The 27,639-nt window shown below is 41.1% G+C and overlaps 2 protein-coding genes across 7 annotated transcripts in view; one reads left to right on the top strand and one right to left on the bottom strand.

The window, feature by feature from the left end:
• The window catches only part of LOC112109871 (glomulin), a 42,201-nt gene extending 27,951 nt beyond the window's left edge, over window positions 1–14,250 (top strand). For all 6 annotated transcript variants that reach the window (XM_024204579.3, XM_024204581.3, XM_024204580.3 and 3 more), the window contains 5 exons: window positions 700–809; window positions 4,781–4,844; window positions 11,059–11,182; window positions 12,828–12,910; window positions 13,066–14,250. In XM_024204579.3, coding sequence (XP_024060347.1) covers window positions 700–809; window positions 4,781–4,844; window positions 11,059–11,182; window positions 12,828–12,910; window positions 13,066–13,161 — 477 coding nt within the window. In that variant the 3' untranslated portion in view covers window positions 13,162–14,250. The remainder of the gene's footprint in view (window positions 1–699; window positions 810–4,780; window positions 4,845–11,058; window positions 11,183–12,827; window positions 12,911–13,065) is intronic.
• Window positions 14,251–14,336: 86 nt separating this feature from the next.
• On the bottom strand, window positions 14,337–24,328 carry LOC112109872 (uncharacterized protein C1orf146 homolog). The gene is made up of 5 exons (XM_024204584.2): window positions 24,245–24,328; window positions 22,433–22,526; window positions 20,766–20,934; window positions 16,019–16,097; window positions 14,337–14,456 (listed from the first exon to the last, which is right to left on the bottom strand). Exons 1-5 carry the CDS (start codon window positions 24,326–24,328, stop codon window positions 14,337–14,339), a joined length of 546 nt encoding a protein of 181 aa, XP_024060352.2.
• Window positions 24,329–27,639: the final 3,311 nt, after the last annotated feature.

Raw genomic sequence — 27,639 nt, forward strand, 5'->3', positions numbered from 1 at the left:
AAAAAAAAAAAAACAAAAAAAAAAAAAAAAAAAAAAAAAAAAAATTCAAAGCCATTCATACCCACCCATAAGGCTGCCACATTACACACAGTAAAATTTGTATTAAATATAATAAGACAAAATACTTTGTGCAAGGGGGTCAAGTTAGTTTCATAGGAACCATAACTTTGAATTTCTGGTTTATGTATTTAAAATCTCAGTTGTAACATTGCATTAATGTCTTTTTGCTTTTAATTTAAAGAGTTTCTGGGTCTGGCCTAGTGCTGTTCCAGTCGTGTAGGAGATATGGGTTTGATTCCTGGTCCTAGTCCCCAACTTAATTTGTTAGGAGCTATAAGTCCTGCGATAGCAGCATACTTGAACCATGTGATGGAGAGAGTGCCTAACATTGCTCAACAGTGGCTGAGCCAGTTGATTTAAAGATCATATTAACAGACTCAAAGAATGGTGCGGTTAGGTGGGGCTGGGAAGAGAGTCTGATGGTTCAGATAAGAATAGAATGGATAGCTTGGAGTGGAAATGTCTGATCTTGAAAAGATTAGTATATTTTGATCATTTTATGGTAATCTGTATACATCTTTTTTCCGTAAAATGATTTCCTCATTTTCAGACACTGCCCAGTGGCCATATTGTTATACTAGATGATTAAGCAAAGTGTGAATTTAAACTTTTTCTCTCTTTTTCTCTATTGCTTTTCAGAAAGCAAATGACAGTAAGTGGTTTACTGGACCCCAGCTGGTTTCTCTTCTAGATTTAGTGCTGTTGCTTCCTGAAGGGGCTGAAACAGATCTTCTCCAAAACTCAGATAGGTGAGATGTAATCAGAACTAGAGTAAATCTAAATCTGTGTGTGTGTGTGTGTGTGTGTGTATAATAAAATTTGAAGATTGCCTATATTTTTATTTAATGACAAAATATGCAGCAGTCACTTGCTTAGTTGCACTTAATCTAGGAGGAGAGTATCAGTTTGTCTCAGAATTTTAGAACCAGAGATGGAAATTATTAGTTAAATAAACTAGTTCCTCCCTGTGATGCACGTCTACCTCAGTTTCACCTTGGAATCCATCCATGCAAAGGAATATTGTCTCCTTTAGTGGCAAATTCAAACCCTTTTGTTGATATAAAAAGTCAGACATCTGCTAGTAAAACATTTCTTCTCAAAATCCCAAAGTAAAACAAGGTTACAATGAAGCATCTCTTCAATCCCCTTTAAAGGTCACCCTTCCCTAATCACCTGAGAGGCATTAACTACTCTTCCTCAGTTCCTTTAACCCCTGCTCCAGGGGCCCACTCTCCAGGCCATCTACCTGTGGGTGAAAAGCAGGTCTTGGAACTCTCAGGTCTTTTCCAGTAGCTCCCAAGTCAGGTCTCCTGCAAGAGGGCTCCCTGCAGTGCTTTACTCCACCCAGGCCTCCTTCCTTGTGAATCCTACCCCTGTTCAGAGGAACCTCCCTCTAGGAACAATCTTTTGTTCTTGGGCTCCGCCAACAGCCCTCCACTTGACTCTTCTGCCAAGGTCTCCCTGCAGTGTTACGCTCCTCAGGCCTCCTGGCCTGTGAGTCCCACCCCTGTCCTGCTCAAGGAACCGTCCCTCCCTTGTTTCTGATCTCAGCTTTCACTGACCATGCTGGTCCTTCCCATCTTCCTAGGGGCCACTGCACAAGCCTTTTTGCAACTCAGCAGGGTTCCCCAGCTCTAGCCCATCCTCAACAGTTTTCCTGAGAACTCATCACCAGCAGCTCATGGTTACTGCACTCCTTGAGCTCTTGCCCTCGAACAACTCTCTGCTGCTCCTGTCTTTCTTCTGTGCTTAGGCAACTCTCACCTGCCCCTTCTGACTTTTTCAGTTTCCCCTCACGCAGCTCTTCCTTGGCTCTTCCTTCAGGGACCTCTCCCGTAGGGCCTGGGCACCCTCTTTTAAGCCTAATTGGAGTCAGCTGACTAGTCACAGGTGTACTGGCCTCTTCCTTTTTTAAAGGGCCAGTGTCCTCCTATGACACTTCCCTTTCAGTGGAGTGCAGCATTGCTGTAGAAAATGTCATGACTGTATTAAGTTGAAACTAACAATAAGAGGTTACTTACTAGTAACTGTTATTCTTCAAGTGTCACCTCTGTGCTAGCCCTTTTCTGAGATGTGGTGCCCTGGCATCGAGCTGCAGAACTACCTTGAACGATGCTCCTTCAACACAAGAGAGCTTGTGTGAGGGTGATGTCATTGCCCTACTGTATATAAGGAAGTGCATCATCCCCCAGCAGTCTCAATTTCTTCTCCCTAACCTCAGACATTATATAGAAATCTGAGGCAGAGGAGAAGTTGGGCAGGTAGTATGAGTGCAGAGAATTCTTGAAGAACAAAAGTAACCTTTTTTTCTTCGAGAGAGTCTGTGTTTTCCCATTTGTGATAAACTAATAAGGAGTGCTCCAGGAGGTGGAGGGTGGACATGGAGTTCTTAGCTAAATATGGACTGGAGCTCGGCTTTCCCAAACTGGCCATCAGAGCACGATGCTCAGTTGAAGGAGTGGGTCTAGCACAGAACTCCCAAATTGCTACTTTACTTATCTCTACCAGAGGAACCTGCCTAAGGCACGCTACTGATGCTGTGGTGACTCTTGCAGAGTGGGTCTTTAAACCAGGGGGTTTCCTAGGGGACATAACTGTATGTGAGTATCTGTGCCGTAGTGGGTTCTCCCTGGCATCTCTTTCCTTATATTTCAGATAACTTAAGGGGTTTTCTAAAGAGTTTGGTCTTTTTCCAGGTAAAAACTGAGTGGACTTTACATCTAGGTGGGCTTCCCAAGGGTAGGAATGAGGTCTGGAGAAGAACATGAGGAGGGAAATACATGGAGATAGGTGGAAATCTGAGACAACCTTAAGCATGAAACTGGTATGGGGCTTCATGGTGACTTTGTCCTTGTGGACCAGAGTATAAGGTGGAATGTTCAAAGCACTAAGCTCACTCACCCTCCTAGCAGATGTAATTGCTATTAGGAAGGCTGTTTTAATCACTAAGCGTGTGAGAGGGACTTGCCCAAGAAGCTCATAATGAGGGCCTGTCAGCTTTGTTGGGTCAAGATTTAGGTCCCATAAAGGCAGGGGCTCCCTAATTGGGAGAATTTAGTTACCATGTCCTTAAGAAATCTGAAGACCTTAGTATGGAAGATAAGATTCTCCTTAATGTAATTGTGATGAGCAGATATTGCTGCCATATGGTCCTTTAGGGAGGCTAAGCCTAAGTCCTGAGACTTAAAGTTTATAAAGTACTCTAGGATTGCATGGGCCCAAGCTCAGGATGGAGTCACTTATTTACTAGTGTCCCAGATAGAAAACAGTTTCCAGTTTTGTTTATAGCAGGGTGGAGTCCTTTGTGGATTGTAAGAGAATGGTGTGAACCCTTATATTAGTCAGCAGGTTATCCTCCAGGCTGCAGGTGAAATGTCTCTGGGTTGGAATGCAGAATCCTTCCTTACTGTTGAGATAGGAGGTTTGGAAGCCGAGGCAACAAGTACAGTGGTTCTCTGGCCAGCTGCAGAAGATGTGGCTGCCAGTGACTATGAGGTCCCATTGAGGCTATTAATAGGATGTTGGCTCTGTCCAACCTGATCTTTATAACACTTGGTATCAGGGGAATTGGAGGGAGACACATACTAGGAACAAATCTAAGAGGACTTTTGTCTTTGTGTGTACTTGGCATTTGGTGTTTGTTTGACACACAGTGGTCTATTCTGGTTGTCTCCATCTGTGAAATACTTGGGCTCGCCCCCATTGGTTTCAAGCAGCACTTGTGTTGATCTGGAAGCCTTTTGCTGAGCAAGTCTGCCTTCATGTTCTTCTTCCCGGGAAGGTGAAGAGCTACATAAGTTCTCCAAAGGGGACTCATATGGGTCCTCTGAAGGAGTCTCATCCCATTTCTCAGCTAGAGACAGGTCTTTGCAGTGCTGGTATCATTGCTGGCAAGGAAGGCTTGTGTTGGCACCAGATGAGGAATAGATGCCTATAAGGGTATCAGTGCTGAGGGAGGGCACCATGTTGGAACAGATACTGGTACTGAGGTCTGTGCCAGAGCTGGTATCTCAGCCTCCTGCAGGGCTTTCATGGAGTCCTGTACATAGGGCCACATGGACTGCTGAAGAGGACCCTCTGAGATCCTTCCATAATTTCTGGGTCTGAGGTGAGGGAAGTTGACTGAGTCTCAAGATTTAAGCAGGTCATCTTCCAGATTCAGCTCTGAAGGGGTCAAAGGTACCCCAAGGTGATTCTGGATTGTGACTAGAGAAATTGGTATAGGTAATCAAGCAGTAGAAAAGCATGAATGATTGCCAGTAGTCTCAACAGCAGATCCCCTTTCAGGCCTTGAAGGTGTTACTGGAATCTGAACCCGAGAGGAGTCAAGGTAGTCAGTACTGAGACGTTCAATTCCAGAGGAATTTGAAGAAAAACTGCTTGCTTCAAGAGTGTTCAAGCCACTTAGGAGAGTAGGAAGGAGGAGAAGGATAGTGCTTCCTTTTTCTTTTGCTTATGCCCTTCTTGTGGGAAGGTTTCATTGGGCCATCCCATGAAGGGCTTTGAATATCAACACAGAGCCTTTGAATTAGTTTCTAGTCAATGGGAAGATGCTAGAGAGATGCACTAGGTTGACCTGTATTACTAAACAGATGGGCTGCTGTGTTTTATACCAGTTGGTGTTTTTTCAGGATGTGTGGTTCTTAAACAAATTAAATTACTGTTAAATTTAATGTAAATCTGCACTCTAAGTGATGAATTGTACATTTCTAATTCATAGGATTATGGCCTCACTAAATCTATTGAGATATTTAGTCATTAAGGATAACGAATACGACAATCAAGTAAGTGATGATAGCTTTTTAAATCAATCTTTTCAGTTTAAAAACAATAGCTGTGCAAGTTCATGACAGTTAGCTGCTGCTGCAAAAAAAGTCTTTATTCAATATCCAGTGAGAATGTTTCTGTTAATGGTGTTCAGAGAATTTTGAAGTTTTATACTGGGGAAAATTAAATGCTTTCTCACTGACTATTTTTTTTCAGCAAGTTTATTCTAGTGTTGTTCTACCTCCACCAGAAATCCAGGTCAGCACCTGTAATTCCAGATGATATCACCATAAAATAAAGGCTATATCTAGTATTCCAAAAAGAGTAAATATACTTTTACTTGTATACAGATACCTAGGAAGGGCTCACTTCCGCCAAGCATTGTAAAGCTTTTTAGATGGGATCTCTCTACAAACCTTTAAAGTTTTAGAATTGCTTCATTATTCAAGGAAACCTCTTTATCATTTAGCTTTAAGTGGCATAGTATACAAGAAGAGAATTTATTTTAGTGTCAGGGTGTCTCCCTAAGCATTTTGACAGCTCTGCATTGAATAGCTTTTGTTTTTAAAACATGTAAAAAAAAAAAAATCCTGTATTTCCAACCCCTTCTGAAATTGCATTTTTGGTAAATGTCAATAACTCCCCTGGGTATTCAAGCCAAATCAGTGCTTCTCAGTAAGATCTGCATTATTGAAGAATTGATATGCCTGTCCCAAATTAGCAAAAATACAGAACATCTTAAACAATAGATATAAATTAAAAAAACCAAACACTTGTAATGAAAGAGTTATTTATTCTTCTCGGGTTTCCGAATCCCCCAACTAAAACAATATGAAATAGCTTCCTGGTACTTTCTCAGTTCACCGAGACCCTGCAGCAATGTTAATATATTTTGCATAATATACCATGCTGTGAAATCCCAACTCGCCATGTCAAGACGAAGATTTTCAAACAAAGCAGATGATATTTTGGCAAAAATGGGTTGGGAGGGAAATAGGACTAGCTCGTAGTGCTGTAATTGCTCCTGGCAAATGTGTTTTATTGAACTACTTTCTTAGGATAAATTCTGTTCTCTCTAAGAGGGAAAAAACAGTACATTCTTTCCTCCTAAGGGCAACACACTTAAGATTGTATGCCATTCTGATTTTGCAGATAGCTTTGCTGCTCTGGCTGTGGGCAGAGTTTCCACATCAGTTTTTCTGACAGCTATAGTCTGTGTTTAATCCATACCTTTGCTCTTATATTGACCTCTCTTTTTTGCATACCCTGTACCTTTTTCTGGCTGGCTACTTCATTGTTTTACCAGATATAGCTTAGAATGTTTCATGCATGAAGATCATTTACTAAACTACCTTACACTGCAATTTCAGACAGAACACTATGTCTTAAATATGTATAAGCAGGGAATCCATACATTTCCCCCATTTCTCTCATGCTTTAATGTTTGAATGCTAATAATCCAGAAATTGTTACTATAAACAAGTGAAACCCTCCAGCCTATTGTACTGTCCTAACTGAAGTGGAAAAAAATAAGAAAACAGCATAAATGGTAAAGTATTTTATAGCCATATCAGTGTTAATAACCTAGGGTGTAGGTTGGAATTGTCAAACAATTTTTTTTATATGTTCTCTTTAAGCTTTAACAGCTCCTAGCCAATAGCCGGAAAGGCAGAAACACAGCATAGAGAGAGGTGCATGATTTTGGCTGTTTATAATTTTATATAAGTGGTAGAAGTTTTTACTCAACTTCATTTTAAAGCAAGATTTTACAATGTCGAAAATGTGATGAATTGTTCAGCTTTATCAGCAGGCCCGTGATTTATTTTTCTCTCTCTCATCTGAAGCAGTCACCAATATTTGTTATTGGCTATGCTATTTCAGATCAGCCCGGACCATGCTTATCATTCAACTGCTGTAACAGCTTTTCAGTGTACTGTTTTATGACTCATTGATTTGTTTTTGTATGCAATCACTCCCATCTAGATGGACAAATGTTCTTAGATAGCCGAGGAAGCAATTTATATTTAAATTTCACAACTGGCTTAACGTCAGGTTGCATTTCTGAGCAGCTGAACTATGATTTCTTTAAGTTCCATAGCCTGCACAGCTTAGCTACAGTATTGAAGACTGAAGAGCCATTGGAATTTTACATGTTTAATTTTTTTACTGCACTCCAGTACTGAAAAGGCCACTTATCCCCATAACAAAGGCAAATCCTACTGACTCTTTTCCCCAGACACCAACATTCCTGTAATTCATACAATTCAACAGCTTTTATCATCAACCAGGTCTCATAGTAAAGGCTTTATTTTAAAAACTATTCCTAATATAATTACACCTTCCCTTCAAGCTAGTTTTCCTGGTTTCCCTTGTTTCTTAATGCCCTTTATATAGGAACCTAAAGTTGGGGAAAGTTCATTGGTCACCTTGCAGATTCTAAATTAGTTCCATTGAAGGAACATGATTGTAATGCTGCCTGTAGTGATTCAAGAATATTATTGCCAGCCTCAGGCGGACTGTTAGGAACCAAGGCACAAACCCCAAATTAGTTTTGAGTTCTATGCTTAGATTTCATCTACAGATTACCAAGTATAAACTACTCAGGCACAATAATAGCCTTAATATGGAGTCACGGATATTGCCCTCTGTTACTCTGATCTGTCTCACCACCCAGGTGAGCCTACTTTTGTGATAGATGGTCCCTTACACCAAGAATCACAGAAATATTCAGGTTACTCCAAGTCCCAAAGGACCAGTCACTTACCCCACGTCAATTGCAGCTTAGCTTTCACACCAAAGACAACGCTGTAGCCAAACTATATAAAGATTTATAAAATAGGAAGAAGAAACCAGAGAGTTATTTACAAGGTTAAAGCAGGTAAACATATACACAAATGAGTTACGATCCTAAGTTTCAAAAGGTAATACAAGCTTCTGTAATCAGCAAATTTTGTATGTCCTTTAGGACTAACCCAGGCTAAGCAGCTGGGGATCTTTTGCTTTTACCTAGAAACACTTTGCCTCCCACCCCCACCCCAGAATTCAAGCAGCATATAGATAATCAGCTCCTCCTTGTTAGGAATTTTTATCCCACTCTTTCCATGTGCTCTGAGTTGCAAACTCAGCTGATAGGAGGAATCCATTGGCATGAATCATCTTCACGGCAGACGGGCGAGGGGGAGAGCAGAACAACATCTTTTGTCCCTTTTAACATGCCACAATAGTTTGTCTGGTGTTGACTGACCTTGCCTGTTGGGAAGGACGTAATGCCTTCTCTTGATGATAAGCCCTTCACACTAATTAACATCTCTCTCCCTATCTGATGATTTGCACAGTCACTGAGGCTTACAATACAGGTACTCAAACATTACCTGACAGTATGGGATACAGATGTTATAAGTGAGATTAATGCATGCAGCAACCCACAAGCATTCAATAAAGTCTAAACACATTATTATAATTCTAATACCTATTTTAACAATTCTAGCCCACAAGTGAGCGAGACTGATTCCAGATATGTATTTGTTAGTGTTCAGTTGAGACATGGGGACTCTGGCATGAGTGGGTACTGGTCTGAGCACTTCCCAATGACCTTTTAAGAAATTCCATTGGTTTCACTATTCATACATTAGTGGTTTCACCAAAATCTACATACCAGTACCCCAGTATATACTATTCACAGGCAAAAAATTGTAATCGGAAGTTAGTTTGTAAATATTTATCACTTTAATGTGGTTGGGGAAGGGATCTTTGAGAACATTATAGTTCTGTAGCTTATGGGTCCTGTATCACCACCATTCTTCAGACCATATTTGGCCTTCAGTTACACGCTATTATATTCAAATTCTGCTATCAGTTACAGAATTTGGAGTTATATAGGTGTAAGTGAGGCAGACTTTGTGTGCAATTAGAACTTAATCATGGTGTATCATTGGAGATGTAGTCCAGCTGGGGAACCCATCCCATAGAAAAGAATGGGGACATGAGGAACCTGAACTACAATTCCCATGAGGTACTGTGGCAGCATTTCTTAATCAAAATTTTTCAGTTTTTGTAAATTCGTTTTTTTTTGACCCAAAGTCAATTTTCTATGGCAAGTAGACACCTTGTGAAAAATTGTCTAGTCAAAAAAAACAAGTTCTGTCAAAAAAAGATTTTGAAAGAAAAGTCTTGACCAGCCCCAATTGTAATTTTTCATGTTTTTCTCAATGACTTCAGCATCCAATTTGCTAAGTTTACCATAAAAACTTTTTTCCCTACCAGCTGATTTTGATATGCCACCTGGATTTGATAACCAAATAGACTTTTTTTCTGGCTCATGCAACATCAGGAATAGATTCTGCAAGTCAGATTATGCCCTTAGCTACCTTAAACAAAAAAACAATCCAACTATTTACAATACACGTTACTAACAGAGCTGTCCCAATTCATCACCATATTCATTTGCTAGTACAGTATGTTGTATCAAGGGTGACCATACAGCAAATGTGAAAAATTGGGATGGGGTGGGGGGTAATAGGAGCCTATAAAAGAAAAAGACCCACATCTGGTCGCCCTAGTTGTATCCCCATCCCCTGTCCTTCAGCTGTTTGTCTTTAGATTGCAAACCCTTCGGGATAGGGATTGTTTGTACAATGTCCAGCATAATCAGTGCACCCACAAAGCAGTTTCACAGGTGTTAGCTTATGGCAGAATCTGGCTTTGTAGTGGGTACTTAGCTAATAATTCTGTTCATGTTTGAATTAGATTAGTATATAGCATATTTTCTGAGCTGTGTTGCTTCTGCAGTGGCAACAGGAGTACAAATAGGAAAAAGTGAGCAGATCAGACTTTTACACATACAGATAGCCAGATCCATTGTGATAGAACTTAGAATGTAAGTCTTTGGGGCAGGTCCCATGTCTAATTACTTGTCCATAAAGCACCTCATACTAGATGCAATAGAAACAAGGCCCCATGCCCAGGTACATGAAATATGCCACAGAATCTGAGCTTTTGCTTTAAAAATGTGGGGGAGGGAAAGGGAATTTCCAAGCCTTAAGTAAATTATTTCCAACAAAGATAACCTTCCAAATGTTAACAAGAAATGTTGTCTACCTGAATGTGCAGAGAGATCACCTGAAGCAGTCAGGATAAGAGAGGTTGAACTACCCCAATCATCTTAATAGGTTGTTAACTCTGAAATCTAGGTATAATTTAAATAGCAACATTAATTATTTCATTGCCGATCATTTTAGCAGAATCCTACAAGTATAGTGCTTATCTATTGTTGGAATTACTAGCAGGGAAGCTGGGATGGGGAAATAGGAGTCCAAGGGCTTGTCTACACTATCACATGGGGTTGATCTAAGATGCGCAACTTCAGCTACGTGAATAGCATAGCTGAAGTCGACGTACTTAGATCTACTTATTGCGGTGTCTTCACTGCACTAAATCGACAGCTGACACTCTCCCGTCAACTCCGCTTGCTCTCCTCGTTCTGGTGGAGTACCGGAGTCGACGGGAGAGTGCTCAGCGGTCGATTTATCGTATCTATACTAGATGCGATAAATCGACCCCTGCTGGATCGATCGCTGCCTGCCGATCCAGCAGGTAGCGTAGACAAGCCCTAAGCCTTCTTCACCCCCCACAAAAATATCAAGTCACTTCCAACTTAGCCTGCAAGAGGGAATGAGAGAATATGCACCTTCCCCATGTGCTATAATCCTCAACCTACATGCCAAAAGCTCAACCTTCCTCTTATCCAGCAGTTTTAAGCCTTCAGTTTTCTCTTGAAAATTTTGATAATGCAATTAACATGAATACAGAAATAGCAAAAATAAAACAAGGAATGCTGTGCTGATTGTATTATTTCCAGTAAAAGACTCCGTTTTAGTTTATCTGAAGCTTGCTACAGACTTCAGTACTTGTTTATTTAGGTCAGCTACATTTTCTTTCATAACAGAATGTAGCATATGATGTAATTCTGTCTTAGTAGTGCAGTGCTAACGGCCCAGTTTTGAGAATAATTTCACCTCTGGTTTATAAGGAACGTAAATGCTGCTATAGGAAGGCAAAGGAAGTTAGGGAGATTCAACAGCTTAAACATGCAGGTCAGCACAACGGGATGAGTAAATCCTTTTCCTTCCTGGATCAGCAGTTTGTGTTGTAAAAATAGTTAGGACAGAAACTGTGTTCTAAGGCTTAGCAAAAAACTCATTTCTAACATTTTCTCTTTTCCAATTTGAACAGACTGGTATATGGACTGAACTTAACAAGATTGAGCAAAATTTCTTAAAGCCTTTGCACACAGGACTTAATATGTCAAAAGCACATTATGAAGCAGAAATAAAGAGTAAAAAGGAAAATAGACGAGGTTGGTTGTCTCCATTATTATCATTTGTGTCCTTTAGATGTGGAAATTGTGTGAGAAAAATGAGTGTTCGTGAACACTATGTAGGTTGTATTTTAGACAGAATTATTTGAAATATGCTGGGTTTGAAATGACCACACAACAACCCTGTAGATACCATATTTGTCATTAGGAACTACTTTCACAATATTATAGGGGTCAGAAGCCAAATCTGAGGGCTTTGTTTTCATTACTAGGGTTGCTTCAGTTTTTCATCCAATATGGACTATTTACCAAAAGTAGCCATTACTCAGGGTCTGTTTACTTCCAAGTGCACATACATGTAAGCCTTATGGAAGCTAATAGAAAAATATATGTGATTCAGAGATTGTTTCAACATGAGTGATGTCATGTGGACATTCAAAAATTGCTCTGCACTGCTACTTCTGACTTAGTGTTCATGCTTTAAAGTATTTTTGAGCGGTAGAGCAGGTATGTGAACTATTAGATACAATCTTAAGTCCTGAAATATTACATTTTACGTTTGTTATATTTGACACACAGGGTAAGATTCTGTGCTGGACCTCTCTGAGGCCCAATAGGAGTGGGACTCAACATGGTTTTGAGCCCCCTATGCACACTTCTGAGCTTGCGCTACTCCATGGCCTCTGATGCAATTTAGACAGCCCTGGCTGTGGCCTGCAGGGCTGCCCATGGCCTGCAGTGCTGCCCAGAACCTCAGAAGTGTTATGGTCTCACCCCCGTATGCCCTATAGAGGAGGACTCATGAGAGGTTCCTCTGAAGGCAGCCTGTGGTTGTCTTCCTTAGTTCCTACACCAAGGGAATCCTCCCTCAGCTGAATCTGAGGCTTTTGAGAGCACCTTTTTGCCTCTCTGACCCTTTCACCTGGTCAGAGTGGGGGTGAAGATCTCACCCATAATATCAATAGGATAGTAAAACTAAACCATTACCAGGATACTGTAAGACTTCATTGTTCTGGTAAGTTACAAGTATTAAGTTTAAAAAGAGATACTATTTTTCTCAGTTTCCAGAACTGCCCTTGCAGCCTTCAGAAGCAATGCAAACCAAGAAGGGCACATGGATTAAATATGGAGAAGCTAGCAGCCTTTGCTTAAACAATAAAATTAATATCTAAATGGTAGATAAATTAAATCATGGCATCGGACCTTCTCCTGCCATCTTTTTACATGTGTAACTATCCATTATTCAAAAAAAGTTTGTTGTATTAAAAATGGATGACAGGATTGTGCTGTGGGAACTCTTGCATTTTTCCATTTTATGTGACTTGCAGCTTCATAAAATTGTCTTGTACTGCAATATAATAGACCTCTTGCTATTTTACTATAGTACAAGATTTATCTTTTGAAACCCATCTAGTAATAGTTCATATGCAACACTTACTATAAAGGACAGCCCAATAGCTTAGTAATGCAGTGACCTGCCATATGGAAAACTGAAGCTATAGGAGCCACCTCAGGTCTACATTCTGTTAGAATTCAACGTCCTCCATTCTTAGCTCTTGACCAATCACTAGATACACACATTTAACAATTTAGAATTTATAACTGTAATAGAATGAAGATGTTAATTTAAAAATTAGATGGAACACCCTGCTGCTCTATAATATGTTCTTTTCTTTTGCTGCAGAATCTCACAATTCTAAAGCAGTTTGTTCTGTAACAGTTGGTGGGGAAAAGATGCCTAACATGACCACTGAAATGCAGCTTCAGGTGAGTTCATACCTTTTTCCAAAGTTATGCAAATGCATTTAGACAGTTGTTTTGGGGATTTTTTTTACCTGAAGGCAAGTGTACATTTAGAGCTGACTGGAAAAAAAAAGTCATTGTGCTAATATAAATAACATGAATTTTTCTTGACATTTCAGGTTCTACATTCAGCTCTTTTCACATTTGATTTAATAGAAAGTGTTCTGGCCCGAGTAGAAGAACTCATCGAAGTGAAAATAAAAACCATAACATAAATATTGGTGGTCAAATGAAGCACTTGGTGTCCTAAATCCTAGTGGGTTTTTAACGCTTGCAGTACATTAAGACGTTGGTCATTATGACTTTACTTGAAAGAGACATTATCAAGCTTTAAACAAGTCTGTTGAAGAATTATTTATAAAAGGCTGCTAGAATACTTGCAACTGCTGTTCTTTACATGTCTTATTACATGTCTTTACTGTAGAATCTGATTAGTGGAGATGGACAATGTACTAATTTCAACAAAATATCCCAAGCTATCCTCTCATTGAGTTAGCTGAAGTTTTGCTAGAGTTTGGAAATTGCATCTGCTTGGCATAAGATAATTATATTTTATTAACCTTTGGAGATGAGAGGATGTTTTTGGTGTGTAGAAATAGCCTTATGTTTGCATTGCCTAGAACCCAATAATAATGTTTGGAAAGTTTTGAGCTCCACAGATGTGTAAATACTAGGTATTATTACTGCAATTAATATTGCCAACCATACTTCTAGATTAATAAAGACTGACTGTAAATCAGGACTATCCATACTGGAGATCTGAGCATAGGGATTTGAGGACAAGGGGAAGCCATGCTTCAAAAAACACCTCCAGGACAAAACAAGATAAGTTTAGAACTTTCCCCAGTGAAAGGTAATATACATAAACAAGACAGTAAGCATATATTTTGTAAAGAGAAACGAGAATGCAAGTCAGTGCATAAGTTGTTAATGCATAATATGGTCTAAAATATATGGACTTGGGGGAATCTACTCTAGGATCATTTTGATTATTCTTATCCTCCCTAACTATGAAGAATCTCCCAAAGAGGTGTTTAAATGTTTTGGAAAATCACAGATCACTTTGCAATCAAGCTGAAGGTAAGGCACTTGCTTTTTAATGATGGTTTTATTTAAATTGCCCAAATTGTAAAAACAAAACATAAAAAAAAATTCCGTAACTTTTCTCTAAGTTAGCAAATTTGGTATAACTCACACTATATAGCATTGAATATCACAATAAATGTTATGTAAATTTTCATTTAATGCATTAATTATATACACAAATATTTTTAAACTGACCATTTTTTTGTACAGTTGCTGTATTTTTTTTGAACAGACAAGAAAAGCATTTGTATTTTGTTTAGAAATGTAACTCCAGAAGTTTAGAATAAATCTAATTGGTACTAAGTTAGTTACAATCCAACTGGATCTTGTGAAGCATTTTCCAAACTGGACTCTGGTCTATGATCTGGGCTTTTGCCATTAGCATTCTGTAGCGAATGTTGTCTATGTGTGGTTTGCAGGTGATCTTAAAAGGAAAAAAGAAATATGTGACACTACTTACAAATATTTTGATTAAAAGAGAATTAGATAGTTTGGGTAAAGAAATACTGAATCATTTACTCTTAATATAGTACAACTGGAAATTACGAAGAGACAGACCAGATTCTCTAAACTGGATATCTGGGGGTGAGAGAGAAACAAAGGTAACAGGGTAAGCTGCATTGGGGTGCCAGGCTGATCCTAAAGCACAACTTAAAGCAGCTGTGGGACTGCTTTGTTCATATTCTAATAACATCCCACAAGAGGTTGTTACAGCTGCCAAGGATTGGCTAAATATTGTTGCTCCCTGGCTACCCCTCCTGCACTGGGGACAGGGAGAAGTGAAACAGCAGTCATCATGCATGTTGTACTCCAGCTGGGGTTCCCCAGATGGGGGAGTCTTGAGGCTGTTTTGCACTGGCAAACTAGTGCAAGTTGACCCCCCGCAGGGGCCAGGCTCTGGCCTTAAGATTTAGAACTATATTTTAATGGCCATAAATAGATCTGGGCCTCATGCTAACATCCTTTACATGGAACTCCCATTGAAGTCATTGGGACATTAGTGCAGATCAAGTGCAGGAGAGCTTCAAAATGTATAGCAGTACGCCTTATTTTATTTAACACTGAATTAGGATATGGTGCAGAACAGATTTCACAAAAAGCTAGAGGTCTGACGTACAGTGGTTACTATTAAGATGTCAACATTTAATAGTTGTCACACTGTAGTACATGAGATGCCACAGTTGTTTTATAGACTCTAGAATAGAAAATAATTGCAGTATCTTATGCCAGAATATTGTAACTTGGTAAATGCTAATTTTTTATACGGTGACCACTTATGAAAAGGATAAAATGCAAACTAATATCTGGTTTGTGCTATTCCTTTTATTTTTGGTACATTATTGGAGTGCTGTTCATACTAGTATAATTAACGTTGACTCAGCATTTCTGTAGAAAAATCATTAAATAACTTCTGCATATGCATTAATCTTTTCAAAGAAAATTCTTGTTTACTTAAGCATGTAGGATGTGTGGCAGTTGCACAGATATAAAGAACACAAACGGCTCTGTTGTAGTTGCTAGTCTATAGAATAGATTTATACAAGTAAATCTATTATTGATTGAAGTCCACAAGCTGCTATAGTCTTTAGGTTAATAATTTACTTTAAGAAGACCTTCAATATTTACAGCCTGATTTTGATTTCATACTAGTTTTACACTAATAAATGAATGGAGTCACTCCTGATTTACAGTGGCAAGTGAGAGCAGAATTAGGCCCTAGAGCTCTGTCATTCATCTTTATACATGCTAATAAGACCTTTTAAAGCTATTGTTGATAATAGTTTGAAACAAACATTTGAACTACAACATCAGTCTTCGGCTTGCGTTCTTAGAACAGTAGTTATTGTTGGGACTCTGATCAATGTAACAGTAAGCTACAAGCTCAGTTAAGGACAAAATTTTTTTTTATAATTCATTGTTTTTATTAATGTATTAAAAAAAAAACGTTCATGGGTAATATTTGTTAATATATACCACAAGACTTACCTTGGCTATAGTTAGCATGAGTTTAACAGTTTCAGCAGTGTTATGAACTGGAATTACTCGTAAATTACTGCCCAGGAATCTGCACATCAGAATAACCATGGTTACATTTAAAATATATATTTACAGTACATGACAGCTTAAGGCTGAAAAACCCTTCTCACATTATCCAAATAATATTTCTCCATCCAAGTATTTCCCACAATTCTGGACGTCTGGGCTGCTGTCCTCTCTGTGCATCTCATGGAGGCAGTGTTTTGGCACCACATGGTCTGGCCATATCCCTTCTGCTCCTGCTTGCTGCCAGATTCTCTGCCTCCACAGCAGCAGACAGTGGCAGTTTCTTTGCCTCCTGCCCTTACAACTTCTATTTTAACTTTTCTACCCAGTTTTTTGGGCAGTGGGGAGCAGTGTTCTCCCTCCTCAGCATTCCTCTTTCTCCCTGGGTCAGTTAACCTCTGGGGGGTTTAACTGTCCCTGAGCTTTCACTGCAGCATCTCCCTGCTTGCTCCTCTGCACTTCTTTCCTACCAAACTTTTTCCTACCATCGCTACATCTCACTGTTTCCCAGACATCCAGAATTGTAGGAGATGCTGTGCTGCAGAACAGAAAATTTCTTACCAATAATTCCCTTCCTGCTAGCAGCATCTCCCACAATTCTACCCATCCTGGTAGGGGTCTTGTTACCATATGACTGTTGTCCTTGGTCTAATGTACATAAGTACTTCATTATCTCTGGAACATTTGTTAATGATGATATGCAAGTTTTACAGTTTGGGAATAATTTATCTGGCAGCAAGCAGAAGCACAGGATGTGTGTCCAGACCATGTGGCGCCAAAACAATGATCTGCCTCTGTGAGCTGCAGAGAGGAGAGCAGCCCAGATGTCCAGAATTGTGGGAGACATTGCTACCAGAAAGCAAATTATCAGTAAGAAATTTTCCAGTCGTATTTCCTACACCCCCCACCAGTGCATGCAGAGTGTTTTTGGGATTATTTTGTTGTGGTATTTTTTAATTTATTTATTTATTTATTTTAAGGCAAATGAAGGGTTGACACTATTCTTACACCCCTCTCACCCCCCCCCTCCACAGCACCTCCTCTTCCTGTATTTTTATGGGGTGTTACAGGAGAGAAGCTCCCTTCTTTCTCTGGAATGCTTAGGGACAGAGTCCCAAGCCCTATTCCACTTTGCTTGAGACCAAGCTCCTTCAGCATTTATGTGCGCAGGAAGGATTGAAACTGTAAGCACTGCTTTGCCATGCCATTTGCAGAATTAGTTTTAACTCTCAAAATGCCAGTAGCCAAGTGGATTTGTTGAGGATGGTGGTAGATTACAGTCAGGTGTCCGAAAACACTGAGCAAAAGGAATAGGTCTAAATCTAAACTCCCATACCTTGTTACCGCACTATCCAGACAGATCGTGCTACCTGTCAGTTATACACAAAACAAGAGGATAATCCTGATAAAAATTTCACTTTAAACACACAAAAGTTTATGAAGGGGCAGGGAAATTTGCACTGCTTCTGTCTGCAATATCTATTCTGGGGATAAATGGGACTTTACTATTTCCCCCCTCTCAATCCACCACTTCATCCAATGACATCTTTACAACAGGGTCTATAATAGGTTTTAGTTACTCAAGCTGGAACTTAGCAGTGAAATGGAGGCAAGAAGGTTTAGAAACCTAAACTTCTAGAAACACTTGCACAGATTTTGCTTTCCAGAATAGTGCTAAAATACTTTAGGGACTATGTCTACACTAGAGACCTTACAGCGGCACAACTGTACCCACCGATGCAACTGTGCTGCTGTAAGATCTCTTGTGTAGCCTCTTTATGCCAACGGGAGAGAGCTCTCCTGTTGACATAATTAGACCACCCACAACAAGCAGCAGCAGCTATGTCAGCAGAAGAGGCTGTCCCACCAACATAGCGCTATGCACACTACCACTTATGCTGGCGAAACTTATGTCACTCGGGGGTGGGAAAAAACACCCTCCTGAGCAACATAAGTTTAGCCAACGTAAGTGGTAGCGTAGACATGGCCTAAATGTGAAGAATTAGGGTGACATGGGATGAGAATGCTTTAGAATAATCAAAGGTTTAATCCAAATAAGTAGCCAGCTGTTCAGATACTTACGGCTCCTGTGACCCTCCTTGTGACTATAGGTAAGAAGTTTTAAAAACTGGTGAACAAACATTTGTTAAATATTTCTTTATGCAGACAAGACTTGTTACAGGAGAAAGTTGTGGGTTTTTAGAAATTAAAGAAAAATAGCAAAATTTTCCAGTCAGTATTACAAGCCTAGAAAAAAGAATCACTAAATATATTATTGAAGTGATTGAAGAAAGTGTTACTTGTCATGCTTTCAAGAGTGTCCCATGCTGTCAAGTTGACTGTGATATGTCAAAATAATTGATAGCATTGTTTTGCACATTCTCTATTAATAAGACAAGCCAATGTTACAAACATTAGCCTCTGGCTAATTTTCCACTAGATAAGCAAAATCAAATTCACCTGTGTGACTATTTTAGAAATCTGTCTGTAGCACTTATGAATTCTGGTTGATATTATGAAGTTGTTACTATGTAAAATTGCTGTATCATGGAAGGCCTCTAGGTCTGTATATCCAGACCAAGAATAAGGGCTGGTCTACACCCAGCCGCTAGTTCGGCGGCTGGGGATCAAAGTTCTGGGTTTGACTTATCGCGTCTGGTCTGGACGCGATAAGTCGAACCAGGAAGTGCTCGCCGTCGACTGCGGTACTCCAGCTCGGCGAGAGGAGTACCGCGGAGTCGACGGGGAGCCTGCCTGCCGCGTGTGGACCGCGTCTGAACCGCGGTAAGTTCGAACTAAGGTATGTCGACTTCAGCTACGTTATTCACGTAGCTGAAGTTGCGTACCTTACTTCGACTTGGGGGGTTAGTGTAGACCAGGCCTAAGAGCAGATTGTTAAGGACTATCAGCATCTGAATAGGTCTTACCTGGGAAGAACAAAGGAGTTACTGCATACTAGGAGAAACTAGTTCTCCAACTTCCCTCACTTTTTGGGGGGGAGGGAGGGGGGGTTGGGGGTGTGTGCGTCTGGCATTTGGAGAGTGGGAAATTCCAAAATACAGGATGAAGAAGCCAAAGTGTTGAGGGCAGCCTTTAAAAACCATAGTGGGTGAAGACACGCAGGCAAGAGGAAGGGGATGGATTAGCCTAGGTGAGAGAAGGGTCCATATTTCAGAATGCAAGCCATGCATTGCAGCAGAAGGATTCTGGATGCCCCTGACAACTCCGACCCCAGCCCAAAGAGTGCTCTGGAGTGGTGAGGAAACAGACAAGGAAATGCATATACGGTTTATTATTTTTGAACAGAGGTGAGTATTTCTCGTGTGATTAGGTAAAAAGCAATGGTGTTAGAATCCTGTGCAAAGTGTCTGTGTGTTTTATGTGTTACACTGTAGGCCCAGGAGACCCACACAGCTAAAGTTCTGGGATGGGGTGAATTTAAATTCTGGGTGAAAGTCTAAGGGCTTAGCACCAATGGCGGATTTAGAGTTAGTGGGTCCCTGTGCGCAGCTTCATTTTCGGGGGGGGCCCCCTTGGAACCCAGCCAAGAAAAAGAACATTCTCTTATTCCCCCCCCCCCCCGTTTTTTATTCTTTTTTTCCTTCATCCTCCTCCTATCTTATAAGTAATGGGAAGTACATGAAAATAAAGTTGGTTGGGGTGCAGGGGTCGGGCTTTGGGAGGGAGTTTGGGTGCTGGGTCCGGGCTCTGGGCTGGGGCTTTGGGTGTGGGAGGGTTGAGGGATCAGACGCTGGGAGAAAGTTTGGGTGCGAGCTCTGGGATGGGGCAGCGCGGCTCCCAAAGCGACTGGCGCACACACACTCCTTTGGCAGCGGCTCATTGGTTTGGGGCGGGAGCAGGGGCTCTCCGTGGACCGCTGCCCTCAGGCGCCGCCCGTGCAGCTCCCATTGGCTGTAGTTCCTGGGCAATGGGAGCTGTGGAGTTGGCGCTTAGGGCAGGGGCAGCACGCGGACACACACACACACACACACACACACACACGCCGTAGGGCCGCTGCTTCCGGGAGCAGCGCGGTGTAGAGGGCAGGAGGCAGAGCAGGCAGGGAGCCGCCTTAGCCCTGCTGCTGGCACGTCTCTGTGCGCCCCTTTGGGGGGAGGGCAGCAGCGGGTCTCTGTGTGCTGGCAGGGGCAGCACACGGCACTGCCTCCCCCCCCAGCAGGGGTGCACAGAGACGTGCCAGCAGCCAGCCGCTTCGGGGAGCAGCGTGGGCCACCGGCCACGGCATGCAGGCAGCCTGCCTGCCTGAGCCCTGCTGTGCCACTGGCCGGGACTCAGGGGGAGGTTGTCAGATGAGATTTGTCCTGCATTTTGGGGGCCACCACACGGCTTGTTTCATGGTAAATCTGCTCCTGCTTAGCACTGTTTCTAAGGACTGGGTAATGAGCTGTGAGGTTGCAGCTCTCAAGAGGGGGATACTAGACCGAGGGTCTGAACCCTGAGCATGTGCCTAGGAACCCCAAGACAGAGACAATGCCTTGGCTCTGTTGAGACTCTGGAGGCTTAAAACACCTGAAGATTCAGCCATTGGATCACCTCACAGCAGTCTGGCAAGTGTCCAGCTTGGCAGGACCTTTCAAAATCTGTATATAGGACCTTTGTGTAAATATTCATTAATATTGCATCTCATTATTCTTTAGTAATAAAAATACTGGTCCCATTAAAGACATACCTTTTCTGAATCCTGAACATTAAATCCCATTCTTTTGGTCCATGCAAGGCAGCTGACAAAAGCAAAAAACTATTCCGATGAACGTTTATGAACTTCTCAGTTCTGCCTAAAAACAGTTCTCCTCCTGTCTTAAATAAGTCTTGTGTGTCTGCCAATAGAAATGCAATGCCTAGAGAAGAAATTGATTATAATGTAAGCTCAGTTTGTTACTTCAAGCTAGTAATGAGGTTTAGTCTTGTAACTACTAAGTCATCAATAAGCAGAACTCCCAACTCAAGCATTACTTTAGAAGGCAAAGGAATATAAAATGTGAGTCAATTCACATACCTTGGCAGTAATGTGCAAGCCAATGGGGATGGCCAGAAGGAAATAATGTCACAAATTGAACAGCAGCAGCTGCAGTCACCAGTTTAAGATTTGGTCATCGAAAATCTACAATTTAAGACCAAACTACAAGTTTTCAACTTAAATGTTATTTCCATATTAACATATGGATGGGAAATCTTGAAATCCACAAACGATACAGACAAATTCTAGGTATTTAATGGGATGAATTTATAACAATTGCCAAGATGAGTCAGACTTCAACAAACCTTTATCTCTAAAGTTATGAAGAAAAGAAGCTAGAAATATGTGGGGAACAGCTTAAGAACAAAGACAGAGCATCTGCAATGGCAGATGTGCCATTGGGCACCTGAAGGAACAAGCAAAAGGGACCAACTGAAAGAATCCCTTTGTCAAACAGTCCTCAGACAGGGAAACTTCTGAGACTTAGCAACATGCAGGACATGGAAAGAGCAGCTCAGGTTAGACGGGTGTGGTGGAAACTTATTCATGCCTCATGCAATGTTGATGGCAAAGAAAGGGTTCAGATTCAGAATAAGCAGAACTATTTTGCCTAAATGTCACTTTAGTGGTTTAAAGTGCTGTTCTATTCTGAAAAGCAACTGTAGAAATAGTAGTATGGGGTTTCATGTTTGTTGCCTCAGTGATTTCCTGGTCAAAGCGGCTCATTTTACAGAGAAATTTTTTTTTGTAACTGCCAGCTCAGCAAATTTGACTTAGAAGATTAAGGTCAAGCTGGTTTTCTTTTCACACATCGTCACCAGTAGTAAAGGTTCTGCTGGCTAAATTACGCTTTAGTGATATTTGTGCAGTGATATTGTCTCAGCTAGATTCACGCAGGTGTGACTGGGATTCAGTAAACAGCTTGATTAATGCACAGAAGGAATAGAATCCAACTCAGTCACTCTAAGATGAATGGCTTCAGTAAAGCTAATAAGATTAAATAACAGCAGATTTTTTTTTTTTAAATCACAAAAGTCATTAGGTACACATAAGGAGCTGTTCTGTCAAGCAAGATGACATTTTATATAGACACTTTTCAGACTACAACTGCACTTTAATGCAATAACTAGTATCCGATTTCTATTCACAGCCCCTCCTCTCCTCACTTCCACTCTTTTCTAATGTTGGCCTCTTGAAAAAGAAAATACTTTGGCACTTTCACATCCAATATTCCAAATTGTATGACATTTCTGCAATGCAGCTTTTGTACAGGTTCTTAGGTCTACTCTGTGCTACTGCAAGAGGATCTGCTCCTATACCCCATTAGAATTTCTGGTGAGTTCTTTAAGAAATATGTACTGCAATTCAATTTACTGTACCAGAAAGAGAAAAAATCATGGATCCATTTTCCACCGAATCTGAATATCGAACTCTGTGGTGTTGACTCTGTAGAGATTCTGAAACTTCATGACTCTAAATAAATGTAAAAAATGTATTTTAAAACATGCTTGCAATCATATCAACTGGACTCTTAAAACAGAGTCTGACTGTTAAAAGGTCTTGAGTACCTTAGTTTAGAAAATATTTTTACTCCAGTAGCAGTAATGATTTTAAACATTTTAATTGAACTTTTGCATAATTGATGAGAATATGAAATATTTGCATAGCTGCAACAATGATTTAGGTATGAAATAATGGGGTGACAAACTTCTAATTTTTTTTACCTCTTCCAGCCTGTCTACATTCATTTTTTCACAGGAAACACTTGCATAATACACAAGGAAACTTCGCAAACAACATTTTACAGTCAAATCTTTGTTTTTAAAAAGTAATGCACAGAAGGAAGATTTGCAGACAGTAGAAATGTACACACTAGATGTTTGTTTGCCTGCAATTAAGTAGGCTGGTTTGAATGAATCAATAAGGATGTCAGCATTTGACTTGAAGGACAGATAGATCAGAAAAGACTGCTCTGGACAACATCCTTACCATGGGAGCTTCATGGCAGAATACAAACTGCTTAGGAAAGCAAGATGATGACACCATGCAACAATGTCATCTGAAGAATGGGGTGGACTTGTACATATTTTTCAACCTGCAGGTTGAATTTTCTAGTGTTCTAGAAAAAAATATCTCGAACAATCACACACATTCTGGACTGTGACTTTAACATGCTCAAATCAGACTTCGGTCTCCTCAAGAGTCTGAATTTTAAAACAAAAGTTGTGCACCCATATTTGAATCTCATAACTTATTACTGTAATCTATCCAAAGTATTAATACTGTATAATGGAAGAGATAAAATCTTCAGGGGGGAATCTAGAAGACGACAACATCCTTGCTGGAATGACTTACATTGATAAGCTGGAAAAAAAGAAATCCATATAGTAGTATCAATGCAATATAAAAAGAAAGATATGGGTTAGGAAAACATTTAACTCACAACAGCAGGTGGCAGGAATACTAAACTGGTACCAAACATGAAGGGAAATAGCAGAATAAGAAAAAACATGAAGAAAAAGGTAGGTCTATGGTAGCAGCAGGTTTACCAGGTAAGTGATACACATTTTCCTGTATCTATTATATACTTTAGCATTGCATAAAATATTTTCCTGTTATAAAATCTTGGAAATACTTGACAGTTGGTTCAATATTAGTGAATCAGTTGCTGCAGTTGACCAGAGGTGCCAATTTTCTAATGTGTCGGGGGGTGCTCCACCTGTTCCCCCAAAGCCCCACCCCACCCTGCCTCCTCCTACCCTCACTCTGCCCCCATCCCCCCGCTCCACCTCTTCTCACTTCGTTGTGCCCCCACCCTCACGCATGCCCTGCCCTCACTCCTCCTTAGGATGACCAGATAGCAAGTGTGAAAAATCTGGACAGAGTGTGGGGGGTAATAGGCGCCTATATCAGAAAAAGCCCTGAATATTGGGACTGTCCGTATAAAATCGGGACATCTGGTCACTCTACTTCTCCCCCTCCCCTCCCAGCGCTTCCTGAGCTGATCATGGCAGGCGGGAGGCGCTGGGCAGCAGGGGGAGGCGCTGATTGGCATGGCTGCCAGAGGGTGGGAGGCGCTGCAGGGAGGGGAAGGAGCTGATTAGGGGTGCTGCCGATGAGTGGGTGCTCCAGCCTCAGAGCATCCATGAAGCCAGTGCCTATGCAGTTCACCAATAACTGGTATGCAGTACCTGGAGAGCTGAACTCATGATAACTGTTGTGATCCATCTTGCCTTTTCCTGCCCACCACTTTCTGCCATTGTCACAGGGGTCATTAATACTTCTGCAATGAAATCTCTGGTAAAACTTTCCAAAAAACCTTAAAGAAAACTAGCAACAGAGAGAGAGAGAGAGAACAGAAATGTCAGCCACCAACTGAAGAGAACACAGCTGTAATAAAGGACACTCATTAATGGTGCTTGGTCAAGGCACCAAAGGTGCCTAAAGACCCCAACTGAAATCAGAGCCACAGTGCCTGGGCATTTTACAAACACAGGATAAGAGATAGTTCCTGCTCTGAAGAGCTTATGCTCTAAATCCATGAGGCAGACCATGGGTGGAAGAAAGAGCTACAAGCAGATTATTGGGAGCTGAAGCACAGAGAGATCAGCTGAGTTGCCCAAGGTCATGTATAAAGTCTGTGTCGGGGCCACCTGCCCAAAGATTTCACAATCCTTAGCTTTGAACTAATAATTTAAAAAAATATATATCATACTAGTGTATTGCTGTTTTGGAGAAATGTTCTTACAAGTCATATAAATATTCTGTATCTGCCCAAGTGTGGTTGTTAATAAACACTGTAAATATTGTTCCCAAAGGAATCTGTTGCATCTATGGCAGTTTTCTTGTTACAACTGTCCTACCATTCAAATGGCTGAGGTGAGAAAGACTAAAGAGAACTCTGCTTTGGAACATGTCAGCAGTGTTTCTAACAATCCAGTTTCCTTCCAAAACCTATGGAGAGGTTCATTGACTTGGCAAAAGTCCCAGTGAAATGCTGGCAGAGCCTGGCTTAGAATTTAGGATTTCCTGATGTTTTATAAAATAATTACACAGCAGGGAGTGTAGCAGGGCTAAGTGTGCTTCCTTCACATGACAACAGGGAGTGAGACCATCATTAAATGATTCAGTGGATAATTTTTTCAAAAGTGCCTACATTAGTTAGGAACCGAAATCCCATTTTCAAAAGACAGTTTTGCCATTTGGGGCCATTTTCACATAGGTGCTTTTGAAGATGTTACCTCAGGTCTCCCTGTAGCACAGTGCAGCTCGCTAAGCTTCTGAGCTGACCCATCACCCTTCTCCTTGTTGTTCGCATTTGTATTTTTGAAAGGTATGTCTAGGTCTGGCCCATTTAATAGACCATGCCCTCTTCATCCAGGGTAAATTTATGTAGCTGGGAGGAGGCTGAGGGGCCTAGGCAGCCACATCAGAAAGCCCTGAATCCTCCAGCCTAGCGCTGCCATCAATCTGCTGTGATACTTTTGCCAGTTACTGAACTGCTCTGTGCCTCAGCTCCCACCTGTGAAAAGGGGATGAGGCTGTTGCTCTACCTCACAGGAGGGTTGTGAGGCCTGTTTTGTAAAGCTGTGTGTAAACTCAACCCGGTCCCATGTGAGGACTGGTATTAGGCTACCTTTGGGGATGTTTCTACCTTTCCCAGTTAGAGGCCACCCTCAGGTCTTCTATTTTAAAGAACACAACAAGGCACAGACCACAGACCCCTGTGAGGCCTCCTAGCCACCCCTCCCCCCAACACTTTGCCTGTCAGAAGGCACTCGGAAGGCGGGACTTGGGTGTCTAAGGCAGCTCGAGATTGGCTGGCACTCCATGTGCAGAGGCGTCAGATGAGTCGGTGCAGCATTACCACCACAGTGCTGTAGGCCCACTGTTTGAGCAAGAGCCAGCTCACGGGTCTGCCAAGGGGAGGCAGAGGAAGAAAGGGATTAACTGGAATTTTGAGCCTTCTAGCCCCTCAGGTTATGACCTAACTAATTCTGCCCTTTTGAAAGGCCCGGCTTCATGGCTGCTACTGAAGTGAGTGGAAATGTAGCAGGCAGAATTTGGGCCTGTGTTTGAGGGCTCCTCCTCCTTTTGGTACCACAGCCACTGGTCCCTGGACCAAGTCATGGAGTAACTTGAGACTTTCCTCTCAGGTGACATGCCCCAATTCAAACCCAACGTCTCTCTGTGATTCAGGAAGTTCAAAAGAAAAAGCAAATAAACTGCAATTATTTTATCACCAGGAAGATAATCTCTGCCTGTATGTGAAACGGGAAAATGGTGGAGCTCAAAAACACAACTGTTTCTCTGCGCTCTGTGTGGACTCTACTCCTGTCTCTTCTGTCAACATTGTTTTCTGATTGAGGGGCCTGGGGCCCTGGGTGAGGCACCACCGGAAATCCTGAGACTTTGGAAGCCACCCTAATAATTTCTCTATAAACCCAAGTCTCAGTCTGAAAGCCTGTGGCCATACAGGTATGAATACATGAGCTGCTTGAGAGATACGAAGAATTGCTGATTGCAGGCAGAGACATAGGGGAGCCCTCAACAATACAAAGCAATAAAATGGACAAAATGATGAAATTCAAAAATAATTTAAATTTTCTCCAGATCAGGGAAAAGAAAGAAAAAAATTACAACAACAAACCCCTGCTGTGATGGAATGTTCCAAATATTTTCTCTCTCTATGAGCCTTTAATGTTAAAGCATGAGGCAGCATCTTGTCTGCAGAGAGAAGCAGCCTGAGAATGCTGGTACATCCTTCATTGTGACTATAGGATGCATATCAGTGCTTTGCAGAGGGAGGAGCCAGAGGCCAATAAAAGTAGGAACTACAAACAAGTATTATTGGGCCCAGCCCCTGCCTTTGGATAATAAATGAATGTGTACACTCATGTGTGTAAAGACACCAGTACATTTTTTACTGCAACATGGACTGCTCAGACTCGGTGCAGAATAATTTCAAATTTAATGAAAGGTGAACTGCACATTAAAAAAAAATTAAAATAGCTCTGTGCTGAATAGGCCAGATGAAATAACCCAACAAAGAGAGGCATTCAACACCTTAGCCATTTCTCCCCTTCTATTCCTGGCAAATAAGCAGTCATCTTGAAGTGCCTGCTTCTTTCTGTTCAGTCAGATGCACCAGCTAATGTTGAAAGGGGCTGGAGCCTGCAGTCTGCCTTAGGGAGTAAGTCAAGTCCATAATTTTTTAATACTGAAGATTTTATTAAAATATTTTACTCCCTGTAGAATATAAAGTAAGGGAGAAAAAAATTAGACTTCCTACCCCTGTGCATGGAGGTAGGCTCCAGTGCTCTTTTGGCTGGGTATGATGGTACCAATAGAATGCTAGGCAATATCTTGTGACACACCCATGGACACTATACACTATCCATATATATATATATAGAGAGAGAGAGAGAGCCTGCATGTCTTTCCCCATCTTGATTGCTAAATATATATCTTAAGTGTGTTTATGGAATAATGAAGGGAACTTTGACACAGATTGAGAATCTAGCTGGTCATTTATATATTGACATAGTGCTGGTTTAGACTTTGTGTGCACTTGTTCTGAAGTTAG

This window comes from Terrapene carolina, unplaced genomic scaffold, assembly GCF_002925995.2.
Source record: "Terrapene carolina triunguis isolate 2854851 unplaced genomic scaffold, T_m_triunguis-2.0 Scaffold210, whole genome shotgun sequence".
Lineage (NCBI taxonomy): Eukaryota > Metazoa > Chordata > Testudines > Emydidae > Terrapene > Terrapene triunguis.

Excerpts from the sequence above, each read along its gene's own strand:
- LOC112109872 (XM_024204584.2), bottom strand. The coding sequence starts at position 24,328 with ATGACCCCTGTGACAATGGCAGAAAGTGGTGGGCAGGAAAAGGCAAGA. Across the intron at positions 16,098-20,765 it reads ATGTTCAGGATTCAGAAAAG|ATTCCTGGGCAGTAATTTAC; the intron begins GTATGTCTTTAA and ends TCTGATGTGCAG. Across the intron at positions 14,457-16,018 it reads TCATGCTAACTATAGCCAAG|ATCACCTGCAAACCACACAT; the intron begins GTAAGTCTTGTG and ends TTTCCTTTTAAG.